At 46.9% G+C, this 26,439-nt stretch overlaps 1 protein-coding gene across 2 annotated transcripts in view; it reads left to right on the forward strand.

The window, feature by feature from the left end:
- trpm2 (transient receptor potential cation channel, subfamily M, member 2) overlaps positions 1 to 26,439 on the forward strand; it is a 543,973-nt gene that overhangs the window by 111,761 nt on the left and 405,773 nt on the right. Inside the window, exons 10-11 of one of the 2 annotated variants that reach the window (XM_041200804.1) lie at positions 10,634 to 10,736; positions 19,248 to 19,271. In XM_041200804.1, the coding sequence (XP_041056738.1) occupies positions 10,634 to 10,736; positions 19,248 to 19,271 (127 nt within the window). The remainder of the gene's footprint in view (positions 1 to 10,633; positions 10,737 to 19,247; positions 19,272 to 26,439) is intronic. The other variant, XM_041200805.1, reaches the window with a different exon arrangement.

Raw genomic sequence — 26,439 nt, forward strand, 5'->3', positions numbered from 1 at the left:
GATTCTTGCCCTTGATTTCTCTGCCGATCACTTTTCTTATTCCCCTTTCTGTCTTTTGTTCTTGTCCTTGATTCCCCCTCCTCTGACTCCTTGCATAGGTTCCCATCCCCCTGCCATATTAGTTTAACCTTCACCAAACACTCAAGCAAATATTCTCCCTAGGACATCAGTCCTGGTCCTGTCCAGGTGTAACCCATCCAGTTTTTACTGGTCCCACCTCTACCAGAACTGGTCCCAATGTCCCAGGAATCTGAAACCCTCCCCCTCACACCATCTCTTCAGCCACGTGTTCATCCGATATATCCTATTTCTACTCTGACTAGCACGTGGCACTGGTAGTAATCCTGAGATCACTACCTTTGAGGTCCTACTTTTCAACTTATTTCCTAACTCACTATTTTCTGCTTTTAGGACCTCATCCTTTTTTTTACCTATGTCGTTTGTAACAATGTGTACCACGACCACTGGCTGTTCACCCTCCCCCTTCAGAATGTCCTGTAGCCGCTCTGAGACATCCTTGACCCTAGCACCAGGGAGGCAACATACCATCCTGTAGTCTCGTTTTCAGCCACAGAGACGCTTATCTATTCCCCTAACAATTGAATCCCTTATAACTATTGCATTCCCACACTTTTTACTCCTCCCCTGTGCAGCAGAGCCAACCATGGTGCAATGAATTTGGCTGTTGCTGCTTTCCCCTGAGAGGCCATTCCCCTCAACAGTGTCCAAAGTGGTATATCTGTTTTGCAGGAGAATAGCCACAGAAAATTCCTGCACTGCCTGCCTAGTCCTCTTGCTCTGCCTGGTGGTCACCTATTCCCGCCTGTTGACTCTTAGCCTGTGGTGTGACCACCTCTTTATACGTGCTATCCACGATACTCTCCATCTCTCGGATGCTCCAGAGTGTCCCCAGCTGCTGTTCCAGCTCTGAAACCTGGGCTTCCAGGAGCTGCAGCTGGAGATACTTCCCACACACATGCTGGTCCCGGGCACTGGAAATGTTCCCGGCTTCCCACATAGAGCAGAGGGAGCACACCACAGCTTTGAGCTTTCCTGCCATGACTTACCCCTTTAAATTAAATTAAACCTTTTAGAAGATGCTTAATATCAATTAGTCTAGGGCCCTTCTTCCCTGCCCCTTGTTGTTAATGAATATTGCCGTTGCAAACGATGAACCACAAAATAAGACCTTAAAAAACTATAAGTGATAAAAGTATGGATGTAAAGTCTTTTTTAAATAACCCCACCATACTTCCATTATTCCTAAGTGTCCTGTTAAATATTTTGTCACTTTATAGTTGCTTTTTAAAGACCTCTCTATTTTCTTCATATTATCTGCTGGCCTTTTTTCAAATTCTTTTTGAATTCTATTATTTTTATTCTGCCCAGTCACATTTTCTAAATCTCTCAGGCTTTTCTTTGCAATTGTTCACCATTTGGCTATATTTCAAATTTCAGTTGCTCTTTAATCTATGTATTGTGGAGCTGTTCTTTGCTAATATCCTTTTCACCTTATGCAAATACAATTATTTTTTACTCAATGCATCTCTTTTAAATTCTCCCTGTCAATTATCGAGTATAACCTGAGCTGAGCAGTTACTCTCATGTTAAGTATCCCTCCCATCCCAGTTCACAGAGAAACTGGGCCTGATAAATAACAGAGAAGTGGTTCTTGAGCCAAGGGAGGGGTATAGTGGACACGAAATACACTAGATTATTGGATGTGTGGACATGTCCAATTTCAACAAGTATATACGAATCCATTGAACCTGTTCTGCCATTTAATTAGATCATGGCTGATCTGGTTGTCATCTTAACCCCACATTCCTGCTTACCCCGATAACCTTTCACCACATTGTTAATCAATAATCTATCTAACTCTGCCTTAAAAATATTTAAAGACTCTGCTTCCACTGCCCTCTGAGAGAAAATTTCTCCTCATCTCTGTCTTAAATGAGCAACACCTTATTTTTAAACCATGATCCAAGTTCTAGATTCTCCCACAAGAGGAAATATCCTCTCTACATCCACCCTGTCAAGACCCCTCAGGATCTTAAAGGTTTCAATCAAGTTGCCTCTTACTCTTCTAAATTCCAGTGGATTCCTAACCTGTCCAACCTTCCCTCATAAAACAAACCTGCCCATTCCTGGTATTGGTCTAGTAAGCCTTCTCTGAACTGCCAATGCATTTGCATATTTCCTTAAATAAGGAGACCAGTACCAAAACTCCAGATGTGTATCCAAAACTCCAGATGTGGTCACACCAATGCCCTGTACAACTGAAGCATAATCAATTCCCCTCACAATAAATGATAACATTCTATTAGCTTTCCTAATTACTTGCTGTACCTACATACAAGCCTTTTGTGATTCATGCAGTAGGACACCCAGATCTCTCTGAATCTCAGAGCTCTGTAATTTCTCACCATTTAGATAATCTTTTTTATTCTTCCTGCCAAAATGAACAATTTCAAATTTGCCCAGATTATACTCCATTTTCCAGATCTTTGCCCATTCACTTAACCTATCTATGTCACTTTGTAGCCGCCTTACATCCTCTTCACAATTTACTTTCTACCCATCTTTGTGTCTGATTGCCTTGATTTTTTTTCTAAGTTCCCTGCTATAAGATCTTTAATAATAGCTTCTAACATTTTCCCTATGACATATGTCAGGCTAACTGGCCTGTAGTTTCCTGCTTTCTGTCTCCTTCCCTTTTTGAATAAAAGAGTTACATTTGCTATTTTCTAATCCAATGGATTTTTCCCCGAATGTAGGGAATTTTAGAAAATTAAAACCAATGCATCAACCATCTCACCAACCACTTCTTTCAAGACCTTAGGGTAAAGTCCATCCAGACCTGGGTATTTGTCAGCTCAGGGCCCCAACAATTTGCTCAATACCACTTTGCTGGTGATTGTAAGTTTCCCAAGCTCCCCCCTCCCTTTCATTTCCTGATTTACAGCTATTTCCGGGATGTTACTTGTGTCCTTTATAGTGAAATACCTGTTTAGTTCATCTGCCATCTCCCCACTTTCCATTATCAATTCCCCAGATGCTCACTTTTTAAACTTATATTTAAATATCTATAGAAATCCTGACTGTCCATATTTTATTACTAGCTAGATTTCTCTCTTACTCTAATTTTCCCTCCTTATTAATCTTTTTGTCATTCTTTATATTCTTTCCAACCTTCTGACCTGCCACCTGTCTTTGCGTAATTATAAGCTTTTACTTTAAGTTTGATACTGACTTTAACTTTTTTAGTTAACCACAGATGGCGGGCTGTCCCTTTGGAATTTTTCTTTCTCATTGGAATGTATATATTCTGTGTATTCTGAAATATCTCTTTAAATGTCTGCCACTGAACCTCTATTGACCTATCCTTTAACTTCATTTGCCAGTTCACTTTAGGTAGCTCTACTTTCATGCCCTCATAATTGCCCTTATTTAAGTTATTTATTTAACTAATTTCTCCTTCAAAATGAATGAAATTCAATCATATTATGATTGCTGCTACCCAGGGGTGCCTTCACTATAAGGTTATCAATTAATCCTATCCCGTTGCTCAATACCAGATCTAGTATAGCCTGCTCTCTGGTTGGCTCCAGAATGTGCTGTTCTAAGAAACTATCCCAAAAACATTCTATGAACTATTCATCTACACTACCTTTGCCCATCTGATTTTTCCAGTCTATATGTAGATTAAAATCTCCTATGATTATTGCTGTACCTTTCTGACAAGCTGCCATTATCTCTTCTTTTATATTCTGTCCTACTATGTAGTTACAATTAGGGGGCCTGTATACCACTCCCACAATTGACTTCTTGCCTTTATTATTTCTCATCTCAGCCCAAGCTGCTTCTACAGCCTGGGTTTTCTGAACATAGGTCACTGCTCTCTAATGTGTTAATAACATCATTAATTAGCAGAGTCACCCCACCACCCTTTCCTAACTTCCCATCCTTGCAAAATGTCACAGACCCTTCAATATTCAGGTCCCAATCTGCAGCCATGTCTCTATAATTGCTATCAGTTCATACTTATTTATTTCTATTTGCGCTATCAGTTCACCTGTTTTGTTTTGAATGCTATGTGCATTTAGATAGAGAGCCTTTAGTTTTGTCCTTTTATTATTTTTGTAGCGTCTAGCTTTATCTATGGAATTACACTTAGATTTGGACTCTTTGCCCCTTCTTGTCACGGTCTGTTTATCATTTGCCATATTAATATCTTTCCCTCTTGCCTTGTCTCTACTCTTTTGGTTTACCACATCTTCCAAAATTTGATCCCTTACCCCCACTATTCAGTTTAAAACCCTCTCTACTTCCCTAAATTGGCAGCTCACAAGAACACCAGCCTCAGCACGACTCAGGTGTAGACCATCCCAATAGTAAAGATCCCACTTTCCCCAATACTGGTGGCTGTGCCCAAAAGCTGGAACCCACTTCTCCCATGCCAGTCTTTGAGCCACACAGTCATTTCTCTAATCTTATTAGTCCAATGCCAAATTACACGTGGCTCAGACAATAATCCAGAAATTATTACCTTTGAGCTTCTGCTTCTTCTTAATTTGGTGCCTAGCTCCTTATACTGACTATGCAGAGCCTCCTTTCTCATCCTGCCTAAATTGTTGGTACCTACATAGACCATAACCACTGGATCGTCCCCCTCTCACTATAAGTTCCTCTCCAGCCCTGAGCAAATGTCCCAAACCTTGGCACTAGGCAGGCAGCACAGCCATCTGGACTCTTGCTCTTTGCTACAGAGAACAGTGTCAATCCCCCTCACTATACTATCCCCTATTACCACTACGTTCCTTTTTGCTCCCCCCACTTAAATGGCTTCCTGTACCATGGTGCCATGGTCAGTTTGCTCATCCACCCTGCAGCCTCTGCTTTCATTCAAACAAGGTCAGAGAACCTCAAACCTATTGGACAATTGCATAGGCTCTCACTCCTGCCCTCTGGGTCCCCTTCCCTGCCTCACTCACAGTCACACCCTCCTGCCCCGACCACTGACCAAATGAGAAGATCCTACCCTGCCTCCTGGCAGAAAGCATCCAGATAACTTTCCCCCGCCCTGATGTGTCGCAGAGTCTGCAGCTCAATGACTCTGAGCCATAGTTCCTTAAGCCGCAAACACTTACTGCAGACATATTTGCCCTGGATCACAATGTTTTCCAGGAGCTCCCACATGCTACAGCCTTAACACATCACCTGTCCTGCCATCTGTAAGGTGTTTTAAATAATTACATAAGGGTGCTAATCAGTTATTTATGTTACTTTTTAATATATTTTTATTAACTTTACCATCAATTTATGTTCTATTTTAAACCTTAGGGATAGAATAGAACTTAACCACTTCCAAACAACTAGCTCCTTTCCCTGTAGTAGAACAAGAACAAATTTCTATGGGGTGAGAAAGATTTATTCATGGGATTTTGGTGTTACTACTGTGACCACATATATTACCCATCCCTAACTGAGATACAACTGATTGGCTTGCCGAGCCATGTCAAAGCGCAGCGAAGAGTTAAACACATTGCTGTGGGTCAGAGACACACAAAGGCCAAACCAGCTAAGCATGGCAAATTTCTTTTCCTGAGGAACATGTGTTTTAATGACAATGCAGTAATTTCGCAGGGGCCAATTTTCTCATTGAGTAGATGGCTAAAGCATGGTGCAGAATAATGCCAACAGTGTTGGTTAAATGCCCATACTGGCTGAGGGTATATTTTGGACTTCCTTGCTTGCACCATAATGATATCATGGCACAAGCCATAATGAGCAACCCTTGGATAATGAAGATGCTATATGAAGAGAAAGAAAGGTAATTTCATGGTCACCATTACTGACATTAGATTTTTTTTAAAAATTCCAGATTTCTTCATTTAACTGAATTTAAATTCCAAGTTTGCCATGGTGGGATTTGAACTCTTAAGATAGGGCACCTTGTCAATTATCTTTATCTTGGACTCCCAAGGGATCAAGGGATATGGAGATCAGACTGAAAAGTGGAATTGAGGTCAAAGATCAGGCATGATCTTCTTGACTTCTTGAATGGCAGAGCAGGCTCAAAGGGCTGCATGGCCAACTTTGGCAACCTGTTTCCTATGTTCTTGTGTTCTTCAAATGTAGCATAACCACTATGCAACATACCTCATTAGGACAGTCAAAGGCTGCACTCCATTTTCATAAGGCCTCACAAATTACTGCTAGGAGAAATGAGGAGCAGGAAAGAGCTCCAATTCCCCAGAAGTGGCAAGAAGAAGCTGCCACTGTCACCAAGTAGGTAAGGACGCATATGATTAAGGAGGTCAGCAGCAAGCATATATGCTCCGTATATGGCTCCAGTTCAGGAAATGTTTAATGACCTAATAAGGTCAAAAAAGGTAAGCATATTTTAAAATTCACCTACACTTACTCTGAACCCCCTTCACTCAGTCTTCATACTTCAGCTACATCACTGGTCACGGCCACTTAGGTTTCAAGAACAAGCATTCACATGCTATGAACTTTTAATGCTTACATTTACCCAGCCACCACTAGTATACACCCCAATCCTTATGTAATGTGATGCCACCCCAATCCCCTGACTTAACACATTCTTTCGAATGGCAGTGTCAACACATTCCTCAAAAATGCTGTCATTCGTGATTAAACTGCCTCACTGAATAGATATATGCCTTAGCCACTCATAGGTCTTTCATGCCCTCTTGCTGGAGAAGAGAGAACAGAACACAAGGAAGAGATTAACGACCATAGGTAGCCCCCCAAAATTCCGGAGCTCACCAATGCGGAACAGGATGCTTTGGAGGGTAGCGGCATATCAGCCTCCCTGTGTATTTGATATGCCAAGACTGATAGTTCATTGCTTCAGGCTGACAGAATTAATCTCCTCAGCCTCACATATCATACAAGACTAAATCATCTTGATTAAATTCAGCACCAAATAAAAAGTGATCAATCATGTACATTTTAATGTTTGTACATTCCCATTTCTCTCCTGCAGTTTTATCATGCAAAGAAGAGCAGCTGACAAGGATTCCTCCAAGCAGCTCATTCCTGTTGAGGGTACACCATCACAGAACATATAACAATCATGCTCCAGCACAGATATGAGTGCTTTGGTGGATCCTGTTAGATAGTTAGGTAGGATCTTACTTGATGAGGTGAGCACAAACAGAGAATGGTGGCAAGAGCTGCTGCGGAGAGTCTGCTCAGCTGCACTCAGATACTGAACCCTGTAGGTTGAATCAGGATGCACTGATGAGTCCCTGAAGGCCTTGACAATAACAATGTTAAAGAACATGACAAACACCTTAAACATGGTCTTATAGCACATCAGGGATCTTCTCCAAGCTGCTTTCACACAGAGATATAAGTGAAATGTGTTGGCCCAAGAAAGGGATAATAGCAGAAAGACACATGGAAGTGGAAACTCCACTCAAAGCTCTCTCACTTCTCACCCATTTCCCCCCACCTTGTCTCAGCCAGTGCCCAACATACTGACTTTGCCCCTGCTGACACTGGTGCACGTGGAGCAGTTATTTGCAGGGCCCTTATGGGCTCCAACAGCCAGAGGTCAATGGCCAACTGTGCTTCAAAAGTCAGAACAAGGATTTGAGCAGCCTGTCTCTAGCTCTGCCAAAGCCAAAGAGGCTACATCATGTGGGAGTGGTCATCTTCTGCTTTAGTTCTCTGCCCTAAGGCAAGTCCTTGGGGATTATTCACTGAACCACAGCAAAATGCTGTGTTTTTTTACCACAGGCAGGGTGAGATAAGGGCCCTGAATTTACCTCAGCCAGAACAGGGATCAAACCCTGTTCTGTTGGTAACCTGATCTACGTGCTAGCCATCTAGAGCTAAATAGCCCTCCTCATGGGAGTGGTAGGAAGAGAAAAAAAGAACCTTTGTAGTTTCAAACAACTTTCTGGTATGCATGAGTGTTTTTTGAAAATTTTTGCTTATAATTTTGTATTAGCTTTGCAACACTTTCCTATATTTCCCATTTTTGCAAACCAACTCTGCTTATCAGTTGCTTCACACTAAATGTGAAGATGTGGAATTCACTGAGGCCAATTGGTGCACGTGGATGGTTACAGGATTGTTTGTGTAAGTGATGTTTGAGGGAGGGGCATGAGAGAGTTACTGAGGTCCAATGTGAGTGACTAACTGAATCTTAGGGCTGAATTTTCTGTTCGTCGGGCAGGCCTGATCCAATCGCGGGCGGGCTATGCGCTTCCTATGCGAACGGAAGGGGATTCCCTAAAATCAAGAGTGCACTCTTTCCGTGCATGCGCATGAAAGAGTGCACTCATCTCCATGAGGCTAAATGCTTTTAAAAATATTATAAACAGAGAAAAGAAAAATCCCTTACATGTCCCCACGTGAGTTGGGACATGTTCGTAATTTCCATAACAACTTTATTACAATTCTTAAAACCCTACATGAAACCTCATCCCGCCACTGGATGAGGTTTCATGTTTTATCTATTTGCCGTCGGGGCTCCTGGCCTGCCCGCCAACCTTAAGGTTGGATGGGCAGGTCCTTTAATTGCTTAATTGATCCTGTCAATGGCCTCAAGTGGCCATTGACAGGTCGGCAGGTCCGCAGCTGATTTTGCTGCACCCCCGCCTTCCTGAAAATTTAAATGGGGCGGGGTGACGTCAGGGGTTCCGCCCGACTTCATCCCATGTCATTTTATGCGTCAGCGAGCGGGCTCCACACATGCTCACCGATGGTAAAATCCTGCCCTTAAAGCTATTAGAGAATCCCTGGTATCCAGAGCAGTAATGTGAGTGGCTGAGATAAAAGCAAAATACTGCGGATGCTGGAAATCTGAAACAAAAATAGAAAATGCTGGAAAAAATCAGCAAGGTCTGACTGCATCAGTGGAAAGAGAAACAGAGTTAATGTTTAGAGTCCATATGACCCTTCTTCAGAGCTAAGGAGGTTTCCCGCCCACTGTGGTTGACAGGGCCCTCAACCATGTCCGACCCATCTCCTCCACCTCTGCCTTCACATCTTCCTCTCCCTCCCAGAACCATGATAGGGTCCCCCTCGTCCTTTCACCCCACCAGCCTCCACATTCAAATGATCATCCTCTGCAATTTCCGCCAACTCCAGCATGATGCCACCACCAAACACATTTTCCCCTCACTACCCACCACCCAACCACCACCCCCATCAGCATTCCGTTGTGGCCTTTCCCTCTGGGACACGCTGATCCACACCTCCATCATCCCCAAAACCTCATCCCCTCCCCATGGCACCTTCCCATGCAATCACAGTAGGTGGAACACGAGCACCTTTACCTCCTTCCTCCTTACTATCCAAGGGGCCAAATGCTCCTTTCAGGTGAAGCAGTGCTTCACTTGCACCTCCTTCTATTTGGTCTACTCATTGGGGAGACCAAACGCAGGCTGGGTGACCGCTTTGCGGAACTTAACAAGCATGACCCAGACCTTCCTGTTGCTTGTTATTTCAACACACCATCCGGCTCTCATGCCCACATGTCCGCCCTTGGCCTGCTGCAATGAGGCTCAACGCAAACTGGAGGAACAGCACCTCATCTTCTGATTGGGCATTTTAGAGTCTTCCGGACTTAACATAGAGTTCAATAACTTCAGACCATTTACTCTCTCCTTTATCTTCACCCCTTTTTTATAAATTTATTTTAATTTTTTTATCTTACTTTACTTATTTTATTTCATTTATTCATTATTTTATCCCCTTTTTATCCCCCCTTTTTATCCTTCCCCCTTCCCCACCCCCAAAAGGGCCTTCTGTTACTTGTTCCATGTTGTTCTTTCACAGAGTGCCTCCTTTCAGGCCTCCTACCTTTTAACCAATGCAATGAAGTGTTAGTTGTTCTCACCTCTGTTTTAATACGAACTTTCCCAAACGCCAAGAAACTAGTGCAAGAATCTTTAAATACAAATTGCAATGAAAATCTCCTTCAAAGTGCCTGATTTAAATGTTATAATCAATTACTCACCTCTCCAGTGCTCTCATGCAGCCAAATCCGCCCCCAATTAAACTGGAAATGGGCTCTTTGGAAGCAGGTCAGAGTCAGCTTTTCAATTTTTGTAATTTTATCCTACTCCCCTTGTTCCACATCCCTTTCTCACTGTGATTGGGGGTTAAAACTCCCCCTGTTGAGTTTGGAGGTAACAAAGGCATAGATGATGCTTTCAGCAATTGGTGAGCTGGGGCAGGGCAGAGATGGGCAATATTATAGAAATGAAAGAGGCAGTCTTGCTGATGGAGACAAGATGGGGTTGGAAGCTAAGCACCAAAGTTGTAAACAGTCTGGATGGATGAAGTTTGTGGTCAGTGGCTGAGAGTGGAAACTGAGTCGTATGATGAATGGGGGAAAACGTGATGGGAAACTAGTGATTCCGATGGATAGTGCGCAGATTTTTTTTTTAAATGCTTCGTGTCTAATAATCACTCCTTATTTGACTCATCCCTTTTACCCTTTGAATTTTGCTGGTGATTTGTACCCTATATCTCAGTCCCTTCAACTGGATTCCCACAAAGCTGCTGATATCTGTACATGTGCTACTGATGTACTAAAGTATCTTCTATAAAGTGAGTAACTGCTGCATTCTTCCTTGTACCTCAGATTCAGGACATAGTCAGGATGCGGGAGCTGCTGACGGTCTTTCGGGCAGAGAAGTCAAGGAACGATGAGTTGGACGTTGCTATTTTGCAGGCCTTGCTTAAAGGTAGGTGAAGTTAGATGTAAGCAGTGCTGGAATTTAGGAATGGTGGGAGATTGAATAGTCCAGCATGTTAATGCTGGGCCTTAACCTCCAGGCCCTGAGTTCAGATATAAACTGAAGTGGTATGACAGACTACATGGATTTTAAAAAGGTTTTTGACAAGGTCCCACATGGCAGACTGGTCAGAAAAGGAAGAGTCCTTGGAAGCCGAGGCCAGGTTAGATCTAAATTTACAGCAGGCAAAGGGTAATGGTCAACAGCTGTTTTGTGGCTGGAAGGTTGTTTCCAATGATGTCCCCGCAAGGCTCAGTACCTTGCTTTCTTATTTTTCATTGTAATGCTGACCTGGGTCCCCAAATGGAAGTTTCTCATTACAGGCACAAGCATCCTGTAATTTGTGATGCACACCAAACTCATTAAAATGTAGTCCCTATTTGAGGTGGCCTTTGAAAAACTGTAAATTCTAGAATGAAAGAATAACTGTGGTATGAAGGGAAAATTACCTGAAAATATAGCTGAGTTTAAAAGATTTATGATATTGTTATGATCATTGGCCAGACCCTGGGATGTGAGGGGTGGTCCGGTTAGGGACAAGTAACGTTTTGTTTAAAGTAGTTAAAGGTTGAGGTTAAAGTCACCTGCTTTTGGAATAAAGCCACAAGATTTTTGAACAAACAAAAAAGCAAGGGGCGGAATTTTACGTCAGTGGAATTTTACATTCTCGCCGAAGTCAATGGAGTTTAGAATGGCTTGCTGCATTTTATGACAGGGCCATAAAATTCCGGCCAAGCTTTACTATACACATTTAGAAAGATAAAATAATTTACAAGATATATCATATACTCTAACATTCAGAATTAACATGAGGTACACATGAATTAACAGACAACTGTCGAACACAATACACTACAGAGTAAATGGCAGATGCAGCCAATGGATTTCTCAAGAACCCACCCAGACATAATTATTCACTGTGAGTTACACAATCTCTTTAAATTCTGTCTTCTTCACAAGGGATTCCAATTCTGTACTTTCAAAGATCTCGCTTCAGAACTTCCTCAAAGCCACTCTGACTCAGACTGCCTTAACGATTGCTCCCTGCCTCCAGACCTGCTGAGTTTTTCCAGGTAATTCTGTTTTTGTTTTGGATTTCCAGCATCTGCAGTTTTTTATTTTTATCCCTTCCAGGGTTTGCTCCTCAGGACCTCTTCCGAGTCCTGACTGCCTGGACTATAACACCTCTGCTGCTTGGAACCTCTTTGCCCTGCTTCTGAACACACCCAGTCATGTAGGGTTCCTTGAGACCCAACTCTTGGCTGCACCGAGCTATTAAGGGCTCCCAAAACGACTTCTGAGCAGCACGGAACAAGCAAATGGCTACTGACACTTTGTTTCAGCCCCAACTGCAGCGTTACCAAATGGCTCCCAGTGCTAAGAGCAGCTTTAGCTGCATGAAATTAGTCACCTTTTTCACCTGCTCCTAACCAACTGACTGATGAAAATTGACTGACCCTTGAACGGTTCTTCACTGACCCTTGAACTGATCTGGGTAGCCTATTAACACACTCACGGAAGGCTCCACCCTTGTTACGAGGTAGGAACCACTGTAACAGCATTAGAACATCCTGTCCCTTAAAAGTTACAATATCCATAGACGGCAAACTTATGTAGCACACGTAGATATAATGAATTGAATTCATAAAAATATGTTCAGTGAACATTCAGATTTATAATTGAGGATTTAGTTTGAACATAGGACTTAGGAGCAGGAGTAGGCCATGGCTCTTTGAGCATGCTCTGACATTCGATGAGTTCATGACTGACCTGCTTGAGGTCTCAGCTCTATGTTCCTGTCTGCCCCCCAATAACCCTTGATTCCCTTATCTATCAAAAATCAATCGAGCTCACCTTGAATAAATTCAATAACCCAACTTCACTGCTTTCTGGGGAAGGGAATTCCACAGACTTATGGCTCTCTAAGAGAAAGAAAAATCTCCTCATCTCTGTCTTAATCTTAAACTGTGTCCCCGAGTTCTTGTCTCCACTACAAGAATAAATATCCTCCCGATATCCACCCTATCAAATCCCCTCAGGATCTTAAAAGTTTCAATAAGATCATCTCGTATTCTCCAAAGTAGACATGTCCCCTACAAAAATAAGAGTGGTACTGCCAAATCTAGACCTCTCTGGTTGTCTAGAGGAATACAGGGGAAGATCAAACAGAAAAAGAAACCATACAATAGGCACAAAGAACTAAGCACTGCAGATAGCCTAGATGAATATAGGAAGTGCAGGGACAAAATGAAAAAGGAAATAAGGAAATCAAAGAGAGGGCATGAAAAAAGATTAGCAAGTCAAGTTAAAGATAACCCAAAGATGTTTTACCAATACATTAATGCTAAAAGGTTAGTTAAGGAAAAAGTGGGACCTATCAGAGATGAAGATGGAAACTTGTATGTCGATGCAGAGGCTGCGGGAAGGGTTTTGAATGAATATTTTGTCTCCGTGTTTACTAAGGATAGGGAGGATGTAGATATAATAGTCCTGGAGGAACACTGGGAGCTTTTGGGCGGGATAGTCATAAAGAGAGAGGAAGTACTCGAAGGGCTGAAATCCTTGAAAGTGGATAAGTCACCAGGGCCAGATGGATTGCTTCCGAGGCTGCTGAAGGAAGTCAGGGACAAGATAGCAGATGCTCTGAGGATGATTTTCCAATCTTCACTAGATACAGGGGAGGTACTGGGGGACTGGAGAAATGCAAATGTAGTTCCATTGTTTAAAAAGGGATCAAAGGAAATGCCAAACAATTATAGGCCAGTTAGTCTTACATCGATGGTGAGCAACTTAGTAGAATCAATCCTGAGAGATAGGATTAACTGTCATGTGGAAAGGCATGGACCATCAGGGATGGTCAGCATGGATTTGTTAAAGGAAGGTCTTGCCTCACAAATTTGATTGAAGTCTTTGAGGAAGTGACAAGAAGGGTTGATGAAGGTAGTACAGTGGATGTTGTGTACATGGATTTTACCAATGCATTTGACAAGGTCCCACATAGCAGATTGGTCAGGAAAGTAAAAGCTCATGGGATTCAGGGTAATGTGGCAAACTGGATAAAAGGTTGGCTTTGTATCAGGAAAAAAGGGTAATGGTCGAAGGATGCCCTTGCGAATGGAAAGTTGTCTCAAGTGGTGTTCTACAGGGCTCGGTGTTGGGATCCTTGCTGTTTGTCTTATATATTAACGATTTGGACATGAACGTGGGGGGCACAATTGGGAAATTTGCAGATGACACAAAGATTGGCCGAGTAGTGGGTAGTGTAGAGGATAGCCATAATCTCCAAAATGATATAGATGGGTTGGTGGAGTGGGCGGTAAAGTGGGAGATGGATTTTAACGTAGAAAAGTGTGAGGTCATACATTTAGGGAGGTCAAACAGTTACAGGGATTACACAATAAATGGGAATATACTAAGAGGGGTAGATGAAGTGAGAAATCTTGGCGTACAAGTACACAGGTCCCTGAAGGCAGCAGTTCAAGTAGACAAGGTTATAAAGAAGGCATATGGAATGCTCTCCATCATTAGCAGAGGTATAGAATATAAAAGTAAGGATATAATGTTGGAATTGTATAAAACACTGGTGAGGCTACAACTGGACTATTGTGTGCAGTTCTGGTCACTGCATTACAGGAAGGAGGTAATAGCTCTGGAGAGAGTGCAGAGGAGGTTTACAAGAATGTTGCCAGGGTTAGAAAATTGTAGCTACGAGGAGAGATTGGATAGGTTGGGGTTATTTTCCTTAGAACAAAGAAGGCTGAGAGGTGACTTGATTGAGGTGTACAAAATTATGAGGGGAATAGATAGAGTGGACAGGATAAAATTGTTTCCCTTGATGAAGAATTCTAGAACCGGGGACATAGATTCAAGATAAGTGGCAGAAGGTGTAGGGGGGTGGGGCATGAGGAAGAACTTTTTTTTAAGCAGAGGGTAGTGGGTGTCTGGAATTCACTGCCCAAGTTGGTGGTAGAGGCAGAAACTTTAAACTCTTTTAAAAAGTACCTGGATCTGCACCTAAAGTGCTGTAAGATGCACGGCTATGGGCCGGGTGGAGGAAGGTGGGATTAGAAATGGCACCTGGATGTCCTCGGGCTGGCATGGACAAGGTGGGCCTCCTTCTGTGCTGTAACTTTTCTGTGGTTCTAAACTCCAATGGATATAGGCTCAACCTGTTCAACCCTCCTTCGTAAGATAAACGCTTAATCCCAGGAATGAGTCGAGTGAATCTTCTCTGAACTGCTTCTGATGCAATTAGAACAAAGAACAAAGAAAAGTACAGCACAGGAACAGGCCCTTTGGCCCTCCAAGCCTGCGCCGATCATATTGTCCGTCAACTAAAACATTTTGCACTTCCAGGGTCCGTATCCCTCTATTTCCATCCAATCATGTATTTGTCCAGCTGCCTCTTAAACACTACTATCGTACCTGCTTCCACTACCTCCTCCGGCAGCGAATTCCAGACACTCTGTACCCTCTGCATAAAAAACTTGCCCCGCACATCTCCTCTAAAGTTTTCTCCTCTCACCTCAAATCTATGTCCCCTAGTAATTGACTCTTCCACCCTGAGAAAAAGCTTCTGACTATCTACTCTGTCCATGCCACTCATAATTTTGTAAACTTTTATCAAGTCGCCCCTCAATCTCCGTAGCTCTAGTGAGAACAATCCAAGTTTCTCCAACCTCTCCTCATAGTTAATAACCTCCAGACCAGGCAGCATCCTGGTAAACCTCCTCTTCACCCTCTCCAACGCCTCCATATCCTTCTGGTTATATGGTGACCAGAATTGCACGCAATATTCCAATCGTGGCCTAACCAAGGTTCTATACAGCTGCAGCATGACTTCCCAGCTTTTATACTCGATACCCCTGTCAACGAAGGCAAGCATGCCATATGCCTTCCTGACTACCTTATCCACCTGCGTTGCCACTTTCAGTGACCTGTGGACCTGTATGTGGACCTGTACACCCAGATCCCTCTGTCCGTCAATGCACTTAAGGATTCTACCATTTACTGAATAATTCCTGCCTGTATTAGACCTTCCAGAATGCATTACCTCACATTTGTCTGGATTAAAGTCCATCTGCCATTTCTCTGCCCAAGTCTCCAACCGATCTATATCCCGTTGTATCCTTTGACAATCTTCTTCACTATCTGCAACTCCTCCAACCTTAGTGTTGTCTGTAAACATACTAATTAGCCCGGTTACATTTTCCTCCAAATCATTTATGTATACCACAAACAGCAAAGGTCCCAGCGCTGATCCCTGAGGAACTCCACTCATCACAGCTCTCCATTCAGAAAAGCACCCTTCCACTGCTACCCTCTATCTTCAATGACCAAGCCAATTCTGTATCCATCTTGCCAGCTCACCTCTGATCCCGTGCAACTTTACCTTCTGTACCAGTCTGCCATGAGGGACCTTGTCAAAGGCCTTACTGAAATCCATGTATATAACATCCACTGCCCTTCCATCATCGATCATCTTTGTCACTTCCTCGAAAAACTCGATCAAGTTAGTGAGACACGACCTCCTCTTCACAAAACCATGCTGCCTCTCACTAATATGCCCATTTGCTGCCAAATGATAATAAATCCTGTCATGAAGAATCTTCTCCAATAATTTCCCTACCACGGACATAAGGCTCACCGGCCTGTAATTTCCTGGATTATCCCTGCTACCCTTCTTAAACAATGGAACAACATTGGCCATTCTCCAGTCCTCTGGGACCTCACCCGTAGCCAGTGAGGATACAAAGATTTCTGTCAAGGTCCCAGCAATCTCCTCCCTTGCCTCACTCAGTACTCTGGGGTAGATCCCATCTGGCCCCGGGGACTTATCCACCTTAATATTCTTCAAGACGCCTAACACCTTTTTTTTGATCTCAACATGATCCAGGCTATCGACACACTCTTCCCTTGACAAATCGACCGCTAAGTCCTTCTCTTTGGTGAATACTGATGAGAAGTATTCATTTAGTATCTCTCCCATTTCTTCTGGCTCCACACACAGATTCCCACCTCTGTCTCTGAGTGGGCCTACCCTTTCCCTGGCTACCCTCTTATTTTTTACATATGTATAAAAGGCCTTGGGATTTTCCTTAATCCTGGTTGCCAGTGACTTTTCATTACCCCTTTTAGCCCTCCTGACTCCTTGCTTAAGTTTCTTCCTACTTTCTTTATATTTTCCACAGGCTTCATCTGTTCCTAGCCTTCTAGCTCTGATGAATGTTTCCCTTTTCTTTTTGACTAATCTCACAATATCCTTCGTTATCCAAGGTTCCTGAAACTTGCCATTCTTATCCTTCATCCTAGCAGGAACATGCCAGTCCTGAATTCTTATCAACTGATGTTTGAAAGCCCCCCACATGTCAGTTGTTGATTTGCCCTCAAACATCCGCCTTCAGTCTACATTCCTCAGTTCCTGCCTAATATTGTTATAATTAGCCTTCCCCCAATTAAGCACCTTGACCCGAGGATTCCTGTTATCCTTATCCACCAGTACCTTGAAACTTACTGAATTATGGTCACTTTTCCCGAAATGCTTCCCTACTGAAACTTCGACCACCTGACCTGGTTCATTTCCTAATACCAGGTCCACTATTGCCCCTTCCCTAGTTGGACTATCTACATATTGTCTCAGGAAGCCCTCCTGGATGCACCTTACAAATTCTGCACCAACCAAGCCCCGAGCACTAAGTGATTCCCAGTCAATATAGGGAAAGTTAAAATCACCCACCACAACAACCCTATTGCTTTTACATCTTTCCAAAATCTGCCTACATAACTGTTCCTCAATCTCCCGCCGGCAATTGGGAGGCCTGTAGTAAACCCCCAACATTGTGATTGCACCCTTCCTATTCCGGAGCTCTACCCATATTGCCTCGCTGCATGAGCCCTCCGAGGTGTCCTCCTGTCATACAGCTGTGATATTCCCCTTAACCAGCAGTGCAACTCCCCCACCTCTTCTACATCCCTCTCTATCCTGCCTGAAACATCTAAATTCTGGAACGTTTATCTGCCAATCCTGTCCATCCTTCAACCAAGTCTCTGTAATAGCAATAACATCATAGTCCCAAGTTCTAATCCAAGCTCTAAGCTCATCTGCCTTGCCCATTATACTTCTCGCATTGAAACAAATGCATTTCAGACCCCTAGTCCCACTGTGTTCAGTAACTTCTCCCTGCCGGCCCTTCCTCTTAGTTCTACTGGCCATATTCACTGGTTCCCAGTCATATATTTCACCTGCTGACCTATTGCTCTGGTTCCCACCCCCCTGCCATACTAGTTTAAACCCTCCTGAGTGACACTACCAAACCTCGCAGCCAGGATATTGGTGCTCCTCCAGTTTAGATGCAACCTGTCCTTCTTGTACAGGTCCCACATGCCCCAGAAGAGATCCCACTGATCCAGATATCGGAAACCCTCCCTCCTACACCATCTATTCAGCCATGTGTTTAGCTGAACTATCTTCCTATTTCTAGCCTCACTGGCACGTGGCACAGGGAGTAATCCTGAGGTCCTGTTTTTTTAACTTTCTGCTTAACTCCCTGAACTCCCACTGCAGGCCCTCGTCACTCTTCCTGCCTATATCGTTAGTACCAATGTGTACCATGACCTCTGGCTGTTCTCCCTCCCCCTTCAGAATGTCCCGTACCCGGTCAGAGACATCCTGGACCCTACACCAGGGAGGCAGCATACCATCCTGGTGTCTCTTTCATGACCACAGAAGCGCCTGTCTGAGCCCCTGACTATAGAGTCCACTATGACAATTGCTCTTCTGTGCTTTGACTCCCCCCCCCCAATGCTGAACAACAGAGACAGCCGTGGTGCCACTGCTCGGGCTACTGCTGTTGTTTTCCCCTGATAGGCCATCCCCCCAACAGTATCCAAAACGGTATACCTGTTAGAGAGGGGGACAGCCACAGGGGATTTCTGCACTAACTGCCTGCCCCATCTACTGGTCACCCATCTATCTGTCTGTACCTTGGGTGTGACCATGTCTGTAAAACTCCTGTCTATGACACTTTCTGCCACCTGAATGCTCCTAGGTGCATCCAACTGCTGCTCCAACTGATCCATGTGATCTGCGGTACACTTCCTGCAGATGTAGTTGTCTGGGACACGAAGCGTCACAGATTTCCCACATCCCACAGGTGAAGCACTTCACCCCAGCAACTGCCATTTCCAGAACTATTTAATAAATTAATTGAAATTTAATAACTGCTTATCGACTCCTTATTAAGTATATGTTCCCTAGGGCTAGATTTCTCCTATAAATGCTAAATTCTAAGAACAGTAATCCCCTGCTTCTGGTCGAGATACCCTCTACTTATTAATTAAGTGATTAATTTATTTGGTTTAATTAGTTTAACAATGTTTAGTTTCAAATTCAGTGTAGATTCTCTACCAGCCAATCAGGTCACAGATTTACCGTGACGCCACTTTTAATTTTTTTTTTAGACCCGAGGTCCGTGAATCCCCGAGGTCAGGTTTTTATACTCACCTCTCTGGAACTCCACCCTTTGACTCTGCTCCCAGGAACTCTCCTCGCGCTCTTTTATCCTGCACCTCCGCCGCTCACCTTGCACTCTTTTATCCTGTGTCTCCACTCTCCTCGCGCTCTTTTATCCTGTGTCTCCACTCTCCTCGCGCTCTTTTATCCTGTGTCTCCATTCTCCTCGCGCTCTTTAATCCTGCACCTCCGCCGCTCACCTTGCACTCTTTTATCTTGCGTCTCCGCCGCTCTCCTCGCGCTCTTTTATCCTGTGTCTCCGCCGCTCACCTCGCGCTCTTTTATCCTGTGTCTCCACCGCTCTTTTATCCTGTGTCTCCGCCGCTCACCTTGCGCTCTTTTATCCTGCATCTCTGCCACTCTCCTCGCGCTCTTTTATCCTGTGTCTCCACTCTCCTTGCGCTCTTTTATCCTGTGTCTCCGCCGCTTTCCTCGCACTCTTTTATCCCATGTCTCCGTCGCTCTCCTCACGCTCTTTTATCCTGCGTCTCCGCCGCTCTCCTCGCGCTCTTTTATCCTGCGTTTCCGGCGCTCTCCTCGCGCTCTTTTATCCTGTGTCTCCGGTCTCCTCGCACTCTTTTATCCTGCGTTTCCGCCGCTCTCCTCGCGCTCTTTTATCCTGTGCCTCTGCCGCTCTCCTCGCGCTCTTTTATCCTGTGTCTCCACTCTCCTCGCGCTCTTTTATCCTGTGTCTCCACTCTCCTCGCGATCTTTTATCCTGTGTCTCCATTCTCCTCGCGCTCTTTAATCCTGCACCTCCGCCGCTCACCTTGCACTCTTTTATCCTGCGTCTCCACCGCTCTCCTCGCGCTCTTTTATCCTGTGCCTCCACCGCTCTTTTATCCTGTGTCTCCGCCGCTCACCTTGCGCTCTTTTATCCTGCATCTCCGCCACTCTCCTCGCGCTCTTTTATCCTGTGTCTCCACTCTCCTTGCGCTCTTTTATCCTGTGTCTCCGCCGCTTTCCTCGCACTCTTTTATCCTGTGCCTCTGCCGCTCTCCTCGCGCTCTTTTATCCTGCGTTTCCGGCGCTCTCCTCGCGCTCTTTTATCCTGTGTCTCCGTCACTCTCCTCGCGCTCTTTTATCCTGCGTCTCTGCCGCTCTCCTCGCATTCTTTTATCCTGCGTCTCCGCCGCTCTCCTCGCGCACTTTTATCCTGCGACTCCACCGCTCTCCTCGCACTCTTTTATCCAGCGTCTCCACCACTCTCCTCGCGCTCTTTTATCCTGTGTCTCCACTCTCCTTGTGCTCTTTTATCCTGCATCTCCGCCGCTCTCCTCGCGCTCTTTTATCCTGCATCTCCGCCGCTCTCCTTGCGCTCTTTTATCCTGCGTCTCCGCCGCTCTCCTCGCGCTCTATTATCCTGTGTCTCCACTCTCCTTGCGCTCTTTTATCCTGCGACTCCGCCGCTCTCCTCGCGCTCTTTTTCCCTGTGTCTCCGCTCTCCTCGGGCTCTTTTACCCTGTGCCTCTGCCGCTCTCCTCGTGCTCTTTTATCATGCGTCTCCTCACACTCTTTTATCCTGTGTCTCACCACTCTCCTCGCGCTCTTTTTCCCTGTGTCTCCGGTCTCCTCGCGCTCTTTTATCCTGCGTTTCCGCCGCTCTCCTCGCACTCTTTTATCCCATGTCTCCGTCGCTCTCCTCATGCTCTTTTATCCTGCGTCTCCGCCGCTCTCCTCGCGCTCTTTTATCCTGTGCCACTGCCGCTCTCCTCGCACTCTTTTATCCTGCGTCTCCGCCGCTCTCCTCGCGCACTTTTATCCTGCGTCTCCGCCGCTCTCCTCGCACTCTTTTATCCTGTGTCTCCACTCTCCTTGCGCTCTTTTATCCTGCATCTCCGCCGCTCTCTTCGCGTTCTTTTTCCCTGTGTCTCCGCTCTCCTCGGGCTCTTTTACCCTGTGCCTCTGGCGCTCTCCTCATGCTCTTTTATCCTGCGTATCCTCACACTCTTTTATCCTTTGTCTCACCACTCTCCTCGCGCTCTTTTTCCCTGTGTCTCCGGTCTCCTCGCGCTCTTTTATCCTGCGTTTCCGCCGCTCTCCTCGCGCTCCTTTATCCTGTGTCTCCACTCTCCTTGCACTCTTTTATCCCATGTCTCCGCCGCTCTTCGCGCACTCTTTTATCCTGCGTCTCCTCACACTCTTTTATCCTGCGTCTCCTCACACTCTTTTATCCTGTGTCTCCACCACTCTCCTCGCCCTCTTTTTCCCTGTGTCTCCGGTCTCCTCGCGCTCCTTTATCCTGTGTCTCCGCCGCTCTCCTCACGTTCTTTTATCCAGTGTCTCCACCGCTCTTTTATCCAGTGTCTCCGCCGCTCTCCTCGCGCTCTTTTATCCTGTGTCTCCACTCTCCTTGCGCTCTTTTATCCCATGTCTCCGCCTCTGCCCTCACTCTCTTTTATCTTGTGTCTCCACTCTCCTTGCGCTCTTTTATCCCATGTCTCCGCCACTCTTTTATCCTGTGTCTCCACTCTCCTTGCGCTCTTTTATCCTGCGTCTCCGCCGCTATCCTCGCGCTCTTTTGTCCTGCGTCTCCGCCGCTCTCCTTGCGCTCTTTTATCCTGCGCCTCCGCCACTCTCCTTGCGCTCTTTTATCCTGCGCCTCCGCCGCTCTCCTCGCGTTCTTTTATCCTGCGTCTCCGCCGCTCTCCTTGCGCTCTTTTATCCTGCGCCTCCGCCACTCTCCTCGCGCTCTTTTATCCAGCGCCTCCACCGCTCTCCTCACGCACTTTTATCCTGTGTCTCCGCCGCTCTCCTCGCGCACTTTTATCCTGCGCCTCCGCCGCACTCCTCGCGCTCTTTTATCCTACGTCTCCGCCACTCTCCTCGCGCTCTTTTATCCTGTGTCTCCACCACTCTCCTTGCGCTCTTTTATTTTGCGACACCGCCGCGCTCCTCGCGTTCTTTTTCACTGTGTCTCCTCTCTCCTCGGGCTCTTTTACCCTGTGCCTCCGCCGCTCTCCTCGCGCTCTTTTATCCTGCGTCTCCGCCGCTCTCCTCGCGCTCTATTATCCTGTGTCTCCGCCGTTCTCCTCGCGCTCTTTTATCCTGCATCTCTGCCGCTCTCCTCGCGCACTTTTATCCAGTGTCTCCACCGCGCTTTTATCCTGCGTCTCCGCTACTCCCCTCGCGCTCTTTTATCCCGTGTCTCCACTCTCCTTGCGCTCTTTTATCCCATGTCTCCGCCTCTGCCCTCACTCTCTTTTATCTTGTGTCTCCACTCTCCTTGCGCTCTTTTATCCCATGTCTCCGCCACTCTTTTATCCTGTGTCTCCACTCTCCTTGCGCTCTTTTATCCTGCGTCTCCGCCGCTATCCTCGCGCTCTTTTATCCTGCGTCTCCGCCGCTCTCCTTGCGCTCTTTTATCCTGCGCCTCCACCACTCTCCTTGCGCTCTTTTATCCTGCGCCTCCGCCGCTCTCCTCGCGTTCTTTTATCCTGCGTCTCCGCCGCTCTCCTTGCGCTCTTTTATCCTGCGCCTCCGCCACTCTCCTCGCGCTCTTTTATCCTGCGTCTCCGCCGCTCTCCTTGCGCTCTTTTATCCTGCGCCTCCGCCACTCTCCTCGCGCTCTTTTATCCTGTGTCTCCACTCTCCTCGCGCTCTTTTATCCTGCGCCTCCGCCGTTGTCCTTGCGCTCTTTTATCCTGCGCCTCCGCCGCTCTCCTCGCTATCTTTTATCCTGCGTCTCCGCCGCGCTCCTCGCGCTCTATTATCCTGCGTCTCTGCCGCTCTCCTTGCGCTCTTTTATCCCATGTCTCCGCCACTCTCCTCGCGCTCTTTTATCCTGTGTCTCCACTCTCCTCGCGCTCTTTTATCCTGCGCCTCCGCCGTTGTCCTTGCGCTCTTTTATCCTGCGCCTCCGCCGCTCTCCTCGCTATCTTTTATCCTGCGTCTCCGCCGCGCTCCTCGCGCTCTATTATCCTGCGTCTCTGCCGCTCTCCTTGCGCTCTTTTATACTGCGTCTCCGCCGCTCTCCTCGCGCTCTTTTACCGTGTCTCCGCCATTCTCCTCGCGCTTTTATCCTGCGTCTCCTCACACTCTTTTATCCTGCGTCTCCTCACACTCTTTTATCCTGTGTCTCCACCACTCTCCTCGCGCTCTTTTTCCGTGTCTCCGGTCTCCTCGCGCTCTTTTATCCTGTGTCTCCGCCGCTCTCCTCACGCTCTTTTATCCAGTGTCTCCACCGCTCTTTTATCCTGTGTCTCCGCCGCTCTCCTCGCGCTCTTTTATCCTGTGTCTCCACTCTCCTTGCGCTCTTTTATCCCATGTCTCCGCCGCTGTCCTCGCTCTCTTTTATCCTGTGTCTCCACTCTCCTTGCGCTCTTTTATCCCATGTCTCCGCCGCTGTCCTCGCGCTCTTTTATCCAGTGTCTCCACCATTCTTTTATCCTGTGTCTGCACTCTCCTTGCACTCTTTTATCCTGCATCTCCGCTGCTCTCCTCGCGCTTTTATCCTGCGTCTCTGCCGCTCTCCTCACGCTCTATTATCCTGCGTCTCCGCCGCTCTTCTCGCGCTCTATTATCCTGCATCTCCGCCGTTCTCCTCGCGCTCTTTCATCCTGCATCTCTGCCGCTCTCCTCGCGCACTTTTATCCTGCGACTCCGCCGCTCTCCTCGCGTTCTTTTTCACTGTGTCTCCTCTCTCCTCGGGCTCTTTTACGCTGTGCCTCTGCCGCTCTCCTCGCGCGCTTTTACCGTGTCTCCGCCGCTCTCCTCGCACTCTTTTATCCTGCGTCTCCTCACACTCATTTATCCTGCGTCTCCTCACACTCTTTTATCCTGTGTCTCCACCACTCTCCTCATGCTCTTTTTCCCTGTGTCTCCGGTCTCCTCGCGCTCTTTTATCCTGTGTCTCCGCCGCTCTCCTCGTGCTCTTTTATCCAGTGTCTCCACCGCTCTTTTATCCTGTGTCTCCGCCGCTCTCCTCGTGCTCTTTTATCCTGTGTCTCCACTCTCTTTGCGCTCTTTTATCCCATGTCTCCGCCGCTCTCCTCACGCTCTTTTATCCTGTGTCTCCACCATTCTTTTATCCTGTGTCTCCACTCTCCTTGCGCTCTTTTATCCTGCGTCTCCGCCGCTCTCCTCGCGCACTTTTATCCTGCGTCTCCGCCGCTCTCCTCGCGCTCTTTTATCCTGTGTCTCCACTCTCCTTGCACTCTTATATCCTGCGTCTCCACCGCTCTCCTCACGCTCTATTATCCTGTGTCTCCGCCGCTCTCCTCGCGCACTTTTATCCTGCGCCTCCGCCGCACTCCTCGCGCTCTTTTATTCTGTGTCTCCACCACTCTCCTTGCGCTCTTTTATTTTGCGACACCGCCGCGCTCCTCGCGTTCTTTTTCACTGTGTCTCCTCTCTCCTCGGGCTCTTTTACCCTGTGCCTCCGCCGCTCTCCTCGCGCTCTTTTATCCTGCGTCTCCGCCGCTCTCCTCGCGCTCTATTATCCTGCGTCTCCGCCGATCTCCTTGCGCTCTTTAAAACTGCATCTCCGCTGCTCTCCTCATGCTCTTTTATCCTGCGTCTCCGCTACTCCCCTCGCGCTCTTTTATCCTGCGTCTCCGCCGCTCTCCTCGCGCTCTTTTACCGTGTCTCCACCATTCTCCTCGCGCTCTTTTATCCTGCGTCTCCTCACACTCTTTTATCCTGCGTCTCCTCACACTCTTGTATCCTGTGTCTCCACCACTTTCCTCGCCCTCTTTTTCCCTGTGTCTCCGGTCTCCTCGCGCTCCTTTATCCTGTGTCTCCGCCGCTCTCCTCACGCTCTTTTATCCAGTGTCTCCACCGCTCTTTTATCCAGTGTCTCCGCCGATCTCCTCGCGCTCTTTTATCCTGTGTCTCCACTCTCCCTGCGCTCTTTTATCCCATGTCTCCACCTCTGCCCTCACTCTCTTTTATCCTGTGTCTCCACTCTCCTTGCGCTCTTTTATCCCATGTCTCCGCCACTCTTTTATCCTGTGTCTGCACTCTCCTTGCGCTCTTTTATCCTGCACCTCCGCCACTCTCCTTGCGCTCTTTTATCCTGCGCCTCCGCCGCTCTCCTCGCGTTCTTTTATCCTGCGTCTCCGCCGCTCTCCTTGCGCGCTTTTATCCTGCGCCTCTGCCACTCTCCTCGCGCTCTTTTATCCTGTGTCTCCACTCTCCTTGCGCTCTTTTATCCTGCGCCTCCGCCGTTCTCCTTGCGCTCTTTTATCCTGCGCCTCCGCCGCTCTCCTCGCGATCTTTTATCCTGCGTCTCCGCCGCTCTCCTTGCGCTCTTTTATACTGCATCTCCGCCGCTCTCCTCGCGCTCTTTTACTGTGTCTCCGACATTCTCCTCGCGCTTTTATCCTGCGTCTCCTCAAACTCTTTTATCCTGCATCTCCTCACACTCTTTTAACCGGTGTCTCCACCATTCTCCTCGCGCTCTTTTTCCCTGTGTCTCCACTCTCCTTGCACTCTTTTATCCTGCGTCTCCGCCGCTCTCCTCACGCTTTTTTATTCTGCGCCTCCGCCGCTCTCCTCGCGCTCTATTATCCTGCGTCTCCGCCGCTCTCCTCGCGCTCTATTATCCTGCGTCTCCGCCGCTCTCCTCACGCTCTATTATCCTGCGTCTCCGCCGTTCTCCTCGCGCTCTTTTATCCTGCATCTCTGCCGCTCTCCTCGCGCACTTTTATCCTGCGTCTCCGCCGCTCTCCTCGCGCACTTTTATCCTGCGTCTCTGCCGCTCTCCTCGCGCTCTTTTATTTTGCGACACCGCCGCGCTCCTCGCGTTCTTTTTCACTGTGTCTCCTCTCTGCTCGGGCTCTTTTACCCTGTGCCTCCGCCGCTCTCCTCGCGCTCTATTATCCTGCGTCTCCTCCGCTCTCCTCGCGCTCTATTATCTTGCGTCTCCGCCGCTCTCCTCACGCTCTATTATCCTGCGTCTCCGCCGTTCTCCTCGCGCTCTTTTATCCTGGGCCTCCGCCGCTCTCCTCGCGCACTTTTATCCTGTGTCTCCGCCGCTCTCCTCGCGCACTTTTATCCTGCGTCTCTGCCGCTCTCCTCGCGCTCTTTTATCCTGTGTCTCCACTCTCCTTGCACTCTTTTATCCTGCGTCTCCGCCACTCTCCTCACGCTCTTTTATCCTGCGTCTCCGCCGCTCTCCTCACGCTCTATTATCCTGCG

This window comes from Carcharodon carcharias, chromosome 12, assembly GCF_017639515.1.
Source record: "Carcharodon carcharias isolate sCarCar2 chromosome 12, sCarCar2.pri, whole genome shotgun sequence".
Taxonomy (NCBI): Eukaryota; Metazoa; Chordata; class Chondrichthyes; order Lamniformes; family Lamnidae; genus Carcharodon; species Carcharodon carcharias.